At 48.1% G+C, this 7984-nt stretch overlaps 1 protein-coding gene across 1 annotated transcript; it reads right to left on the bottom strand.

Annotated features, from left to right (window-relative positions):
- Nucleotides 1-783: 783 nt before the first annotated feature.
- Nucleotides 784-6001, bottom strand: LOC139912943 (insulin receptor substrate 1-B). Its single transcript, XM_071900875.2, has 2 exons — nucleotides 5653-6001; nucleotides 784-4001 (listed from the first exon to the last, which is right to left on the bottom strand). The coding sequence occupies exons 1-2, from the start codon at nucleotides 5999-6001 to the stop codon at nucleotides 784-786; spliced, it is 3567 nt and encodes a 1188-aa protein (XP_071756976.2).
- Between the last annotated feature and the right edge of the window lie 1983 nt (nucleotides 6002-7984).

The following is a 7984-nucleotide window of genomic DNA, read 5'->3' as shown; positions in this document are numbered from 1 at the left end:
TTATTTATAATTGTTAAGTTCATCCTGCACCTCCAAACAGACCAACCTAAACAGGTTTATCAACTGCTCCACCTATGGAGTAGTTACCATCATGTCCTTGTGGCTTGGTATATGTGAGCCAAACTAAACCACTCCCTACAACTTGGGACTTCTGAACAGTAAAACTTCCATGTAAACTGAAAATAAATACTGAAAATACGCTATTGCCAGACACGATAAAGAAGCAAAACAAGGCTCTCCCCCAGACACACTGATTTGTACAGTAGACTACAGAAAGTAAAACAATCAGAGTATGTAAAGCTTGTTCTGTGAGTGGGAGACATATTAGATTAGGACACTTAAAACCCTTAAATCATTTAGCCTTAATAACAAATGGGTGTTATTCCCCCTCATGTAACCTTTATAAATTGTGCCCTTCCAGATCATAATTAAAGTACAGAAATATGTTTTTTCAGAGACATTCACATCAGAAACTGTATATCATAGTTTTTAAATATTTTGTGCTAATGTAATGTATTGGTGTAAATATTGCATTAATTTGTGTTGATGAATTTTAAAATAAGCAGCTGACACCAATAGACAGTGTAACCTTCTGTTATATGCCGCAAACTTCTCTGTGCACCAAGCATTAAAAAAGAAAAGAATCAGGTTGCTGTCTGTTCTTGGGATTTGCTGCCATCCCACAATTGGGAATTCAAAATATACCTCAGCCAGATCACAGGGGTCATGATCAATATTTTTTTTCTTTAAATAACGAACATACCCGTTTGTTGAATACATCCTTTAAGATAAGATGGGTTTAGAGTCCCAGTAGCCCTTACCTTGACTATCTTTCCGAGTGTTCTGGTGTGCTCTCAGTTCTTCTGACTTATAGAAATCAATACTGGCATACGTGTTGAGACTGGAGCCAGCACTGCTACCCAAACCGGCTCCTCCAATGTTGTAGGTGGTAGAGGTACGCTCCACTCCAGCTTGAGGGGTCTCCTTAACGGCCAAGTCAAGGTCAATGTAGTTAAGGCCTTGTTCAGCAGATGAGGCGGAGGCTTGGGGTGGCGGTGTGGCAGACAGCGCCGCCTGTCCATTCTCCCACCGTGAGCAGTCCAACCCATGCCGATGGCTCGCTGCCTGGCTGCCCTCCGGGAAGAGGGAGGTAGAAGAGGATGGGTGGTGTGGTAGAGAGGGGGGTGAATTAAATGTCTCTGCTGAACGGTGGCTCCGTCGTCCCTGCGGGTCACCTCGGACCAGTCTGCTGCTCCGCTCAGGTGAGGAGAAGGACTTGGCTGGTGAAAAGCCTAAGACTGCTTCTTGCTCCATAGATAAGGGCCTTGCTGCAATGCTGGAACACTGAGAAGTGGGATCTGAACCTTTGTTGAAGGCCTTGTCTGCGTTGTCTGTAAATGGGGTAGGGACGTCTGTCGGCACTGCGGCCATTGTTACTTTTGTTCTGTACCCTGTGTTGCCCTCTGCTGCCAGAGGAGAGGACCTACTGTGTTCATCTCGGGCCTTAGGGGCAACAGCTGGTGGGCCCTGTGGGGTGCTGAATGTGGACCGAACAGGAGTCAGCAGGGTTGAGGACTTCCCTAAATCCATGCTGACGTATTCGGCAGAGGTGGCCAACGGTGCAGAGAAGCTACGGGGAAGGTTAACGGGGCTATCATGGCAGCGGACTGGTTGGTGCAAGGGCCGGAGGGTGCCATGGATCACAGACTGTCCATGTTCGGACCCCAGCCGCCTTCCTCTGCCGTACTCGCTGCCTTCCTTGAACACAATACTGACATACTCACCGACGTTCTGAGACACTGATGGCATTAGATTCTCCTTCGCCCTGGGCAAGGTGTTTGCTTTAGACATGTCTGCAGACACACTCAGGGGACGGCCCCTCCTTTGCTGCTTTGGGCTCTTACTACTTGATACACGCTTTTGCTGGTGACGCCCATCTTTTGTGCATGTCCCCCCACTCCTGTAGTCTGCTCCAGTTCTTAATAAACTTAACCCTCTCCCTGCTGATATGGACTTGTCCTCCAGGCTTTCACTGCTGGCTGAGCTGGAGGAGAAAGAAGAGGAAGACAAGGAGAGTTGACAGCCTCCTGCAGAGCCCACTGTGATTTTGTTTCTCTTGTTGTATCCCACTCCCCCTCCCCTTCCAGCACTATCGTGGCCACTGCTATCCTTTTTTCCTTTCCCTTGGTTTAAGTCCTCCTCAAAGCGAGTATAGAGAGTGTGTTGATAAGCTCGTGGCAAGGAGAAGTAGGAATTGAACATTTTAGGTTGCAGTTGGTGCTGCTCAGGGTGGGAGGGAGGCGTGCTGCAGGCAGAGCGGCTGCTGACGGGTGAAATGTTCATGTAGTCGCTAGCCGCCCGGCTCTCCATGCTGGCCCTGCTATCCCACATGCCCAGCCCATGCAGGTCTGTGGAGCTGCTGCTATTGGGAGACATGACCATGTAGCCCTCTGAGCTAGGCTGGCGGATGGGCTGAGGGGGGGACACACTGTTGTTGGGGGTCATGGCCATGTACTCATCATCAGCCCCAGGTTTAGCAGCGGCATCAGACATGCCTACCGAGAGAGAAAGTGAAACAGGGGGAGATGTCACTCCAGGCAGCATTGACATATAGCCACTATCCACAGCCCCCCCTGCGTCCACCTCTGCCCTGCCTTTTTCAGCTCTCTTCCTCGTCTCCCCTGCCACATCAAGCTGCCCACCTCCCCCTGCCAGACCCCCTGAGCCGTGATGCAAATCTGCTCTCTCTCTGTTAGCGCTCCGTGACATGATGGCATATTCTTCATCATCTTCGTCATCTTCATCCTTTCTACGCGGAGTAAGACGGTCATGGGCTGCCAAGGGCAGGGAAGCCCTCTTGCTTAGCAGTCTGCGTTCTGCCTCACATTCCCTACTGGAGGAGCGTCGCAGCATCCGTCGGCCTTTGGGGCGATGATGGGAACCAAGGAGACCCTCTCGCTGTCCCATGACTATATAGCTGGAGGAGCCCTCTCCATGATGTCCAGGCACCCCATGGGATCCACCAGATAGACTGGGGACAAGCAGAGAGTGTTCCCCAGGACTGGAGCCATACTCATCTGAGGAGCCGTAGTCGCTAGGTGAACCCGAGACGGAGACTCTCTGAGGAACACGGGTGTAGGAGCAGACTGCCATGCCTCCCACTGCTGCCCCTACTAACCCGCACTCTGAGCCGTGACCAGAGCTGGAGGACAGACTTGGAGCTGGAGAGGGAGCGGGGTTAGGTGTGTAACGTGCAAGGCTGAGAGTAATCTTAGCAGGGGTTGGGGCCCTGGTGGGCTTGGGCCTCAGCGTGGGTGTAGTAGAGCAGGAACCATTAAGGCTCGGGCTGGAGCTGGCCCATGTCCCTTTGGCACTTGCTCCGCCCTCCTCCGACCTGGCCCCGATGCTGGCAGTTCGTGCCCTCGGGAACCCATGGCGTGACGTAGGTGAAGTGCTGGTGCTGTTGCCTCCCGTTCCGGGGGTCTCGGTACGAGCTCGTCTGGAGAAGCCCACCTGGCTCGGTGGCAGATTTGGATGATGCCGACGGCTCGGGACACTGATGGGGTTGGAGGCGGTGCCACCTCCGCATGAGGTCCCGACGGATTGGGATTTACTGCGCTGACGAAACTCCTCGCTCAGGGCCTTCATGGCCTCCAGCAGGGTCTCGTGCATGTTCTGCGCCACCACAGAGTCGTCCACCTGCATCCAGAACTCTCCAGGGCCCGTAATCGCTGAGCGACCCACCTCAATGAAGAAAAAATTCTCTGAATGGCCACACCTGCGCACGTTCATCAGTTGCAGTACAACAGCAGCCACATCAGAGTTAAGTTTGACAAAGTTGACTGTCTTGTCAGTTAGGCACAGCCGGTAGATGCCCACCAAGTTCCTGGCATGTCCAAGACCCTTCGGCCAAACCTTGACCTGCCAGACTTCCTTGAAGGTTGGAACAGGAGAGGGAGAACTACACTCTCCACTACTGCCACAGTCATCAGGAGTTTTGCCTGGAAAAACAATGAAGAATAAATATAATCAATAAAAACAATAGACAATTAAGGCATGGAATTAAAAATATATCAACATATCAAAATATCAACATTAAGAGCTGAGGATAAGCATGAAACAGAGGGGATACAACCTGTTGAACTATTGATCAAAGCCAAACTGACCAATAATTCTATTGGTGACACTATCAAATAACATTTTTTTCTATCTCTATCATTAAAAAAATGCTGCATATCTATTATGGCTGCCAATCTGAGTAGCTGCAGCCAATTCTTCACCATCCCTTTCTTTTAAGCTAGAGGTTTATAAATAACAGTCTTACGAAGCATAACAATAACCCTACTGAAAAACACATAGCATGCTTGACCATCAAATTATGTAGCCTACTGTAGTTCAGTTCAATGCCAATCACAAACCAAATTACAAAAATATGATTAACTCATGCTAAAATTAGGTAGATGGATTTATTTTTGCCCCAAAGCACAGTCACTGCGATCTTTAGGCTACTGAACAAGGAACTTACAGTTTAGCCAGTGGTTTTTAAAAAGGGGCCCGAAGACACACACGCACGCACGCGCACACACACACACACACACACACACACCAGCAAAATGAAAAATAGTTTAATTTTAATATAATTCAATTCACTATGAATTAGCCCAATATGAGCGTGTATAAGACCGACTATTCTAATCATAGGTTTCACTCTCCCTTTTATCTCCCCATGTACAGTATCAGATATACAATTCAATAGGCAATCAACAACACTCTTTCCTTACGGCGGTGCATGGGGGGGGGGGGGGGGGGGGGGGGTAATCTCATCAAATGGGGGTCCCTGCCCTAATATGTGTCTATTTAGCGGTCCGTGACATGAAAACGAGCTGGTAAAGCCCATCATTCTCATCTGACTGAAATGCAAAGGATAGCAGGGTGGGTGGCGATGTTCAGCTCCAGCATAACGATAACAACGTAAACACGAGGGTAACCAACAGAAACACATTTTCCAATGAGAGCGCACTGACGATGCCATCTCCTCCCTACCAGCAGCACCATATAACAGAAATGTAGGTTAGGCGAGCGACAGCCAGAGCTGTGCAGAAAAACAAAAACACAGGCTCCAGCGGAGTGGACTGGGATAGGCTACTACTATATGATGCATCCCTTGAATGGTTGCTATATGCCCACTGCGCCATGCAAAAATACACCTTAATAACAAATGGGCTGCATTTCAGCCAAAATAGCGATGGTGGAAATAATATGAATGTAGTAGCTACTCAGTGCATCAAATAAAATTATGCTGACAGAAAATCCGGATCTTATTATTGTATTCAACCAATGCTTATTGAAATTGTGCTGCACAAACACAGCACATGCCGCCCATAGCGTGCTGGTCTAGCCCTTTCAATCGGATCCACCTGCCTCTCTTGGTTAAAAACACATAGTCCAAATTGCATTTTAGGCTAATTTATTCAAATTAATGAGATAAACTGGGCCTGCAGCCAACACATTCCAATAATTCAAGTCGGGCAAATGTAATGGGCAATCACGAATGGCCGAGCCAAATGTATCCTATATCGAGAACAAATAGAGCAGGATAGGCCTGATGCAGAAACAGGGAATAGAAATCACATCAGTCTTTTCATATCTTACAGTTGCACTGAAGGTCCAACATTGCTTGGTACCACTCATTTTGGACCTCCTCACTGTCTGCAGCAATGGCAAAGCTCTCGCTGCGGGTATAAAGCACTATCATGTGCTTGTTCTTGGAATCCGCCCGCTTGTTGATGTTGAAGCAAGTCTCCAGGTTCACGGCTTTTTTGGGGACAGGTGATTTACTGCGGAATTTCTTCTCGTTCTCATAATACTCAAGTCGAGCAGGACCATGCTCCGAGGCCGCCCTTAACACGAAGAATCGCCGGTGCATAGATTTATGCTTGCGGAGATAGCCGCTTTTCTGCACATCTTCATAGGTCTGCTGCTCTGCTGCTTGGTTCTCCATGGCCAAGGCAGGAATGTTATTATTATTATCAGGCCAGTAATTTCTGGAGAAAAAAAAATCTCAGTCCATATGTCGGCTTATTAATCCATTATAGCAACACTCCTCGTCCTCCCCATGTCCACATTGAAGTGTGGGTTATCCAGCATGTGTGCGAGTGCTCAGGATGGGAAAATCAGCCAAACCATGTTTTGTATCTGGCATCATACTGCGAATACAACAGCTGCAAGGGAATCTGCGCACAGGCGTGCACAGCGTCCACCGATGCTCGTCTTGCAGCCCAACCCTATCCTGCCCTATCAAGTCCAACCACGGTGCAGTTGAGCTGCTTGAGGACGTCTCCTCCACCTGTCTGAGGTTGCCCACAGTCTATTCCCGCCAGTGTCAAGCCAGTTAGAATAAAAAACAGGACTTCCGGTCGAAATTTCAAAATAAAATCCGTATTGAAGCACCATCAATTCATCCATCCATCCCTCCATTTTCTTGCCACTTGTCCGGCTCAGGGTCACGGGGTAGCTGGAGCAACTTCCTCCAGCTACACCTGGGGAATGCTGGGAGATGTAGTCCCTCCAGCGTGTCCAGGGTTTGCCCCACAGTCTAGGCTATACCTCCTAAGAGAGGTGTCCGGGGGAACACCAGGTGCCCCAACCTGATGATGTCCCCTCCGAGCTCCGCCCAGATCACTGAACCCCTCACCATGTCAGGGAGAGTGAGGCTGGCCTCCCTGCAGAGAAACCTCATTTTGGATGCTTGTATCCATAGGTGAGGGTTGGAACGAAGATTGATGATCTTTAACACCATGGTCTGCTACAATGCCCACATTACTGCAGCTGCTGCTCCTAACTGGTGGTCAGTCTCACCATCCCTTTACCATCACTCGTGAATACGACTCACCTGAACTCCTCCACTTGGGGTACCTCCTCAATTCTGGTCCTCGAGGTCCGGTGTCCTGCAGGTTTTTGTTCCTCCCTGGTGGTTCATGAGCCTAGTGTCAGGTAGATAGGCCTACAGACAGACCAGGTGTGGCACATTAACTGTCAGGCATGAACAAACACCTGCAAGACATTGGACCTTGAGGACCGGAATTGAGTAGCCTACCACACAACATTATAGTCCACAATATAACCTTATTAGTGTCTGTTTTTCAACTATAGCTTCACTCCATAATCTAACCACTCCGCTGGGTATTTTGATGCATTTTTTGTTTTTGTAGCCTACACACAATCCAATACTTGCTTATTTTCCCACTCACAAAAATAACAAATAATATGCTTTATTGTGAGGGCGATTTCGCTCAGTTTCCTGTCTTATCGTGGCTTACTCTGGCTAGCTTGACGCGCTCCTGCTGCCAGACTCGCACCTCCAAGCCGGTGCCAGTCAAATGTCAGGAGGCTTCAGGACTGATAAGGTGCAGAGGAACACTATGTTCAGCTTCACCATGTTCGCTTACAAGGATATGGACGAACAGACCAATTTATGTTGTGTATTCAACATGATTTTAGTCTCTAGACGGATTGACTGCACAAATGCGAGAGGAGGAAAACAACAACGTAGTCTTTATAGAAAATTAAAATGCTGTGTTTGAGATATGGATCTAGCTATACCCTTACGAAATAAACCAGTAATCCTACAATAATTTTTAGCAGGATACTGCAAATGTCACAGCAAAACTTAATGCACCCTCTATATGGCAAGATATTTTACTACAGAAAATCCTATAGGCCTAGTAATACATATGAGGTGTAACCTACAGTAAGGTCACTGTAAAGTCACTATGTGTTTCTAGAGGAACATAATACGAATTGACAGACAGATTCACACCACAGACACACTTACTGTATGTCTGTATAGGAATATTATAGGAATATTTTGTTAGGTTTTCATTCGGGGATGTAGCTTCAATTCACTTCAACACTGCAGTTACTTAAATCACCGGTTGATACACATCCGTAACGCCTGAACAAGACGTTCATAACAGCTGCATGG

Source organism: Centroberyx gerrardi, chromosome 11 (genome assembly GCF_048128805.1).
Source record: "Centroberyx gerrardi isolate f3 chromosome 11, fCenGer3.hap1.cur.20231027, whole genome shotgun sequence".
Classification (NCBI taxonomy): Eukaryota; Metazoa; Chordata; class Actinopteri; order Beryciformes; family Berycidae; genus Centroberyx; species Centroberyx gerrardi.
This window is presented reverse-complemented; position numbering and strand designations above follow the sequence as displayed.

What these genes read in the sequence shown, in the direction of transcription:
- LOC139912943 (XM_071900875.2), bottom strand. Translation starts at nt 6,001, where the DNA reads ATGGAGAACCAAGCAGCAGAGCAGCAGACCTATGAAGATGTGCAGAAA. An exon ending in GTTGGACCTTCAGTGCAACT is followed by an intron (nt 4,002 to 5,652) that starts GTAAGATATGAA and finishes TTGTTTTTCCAG; the next exon opens with GCAAAACTCCTGATGACTGT.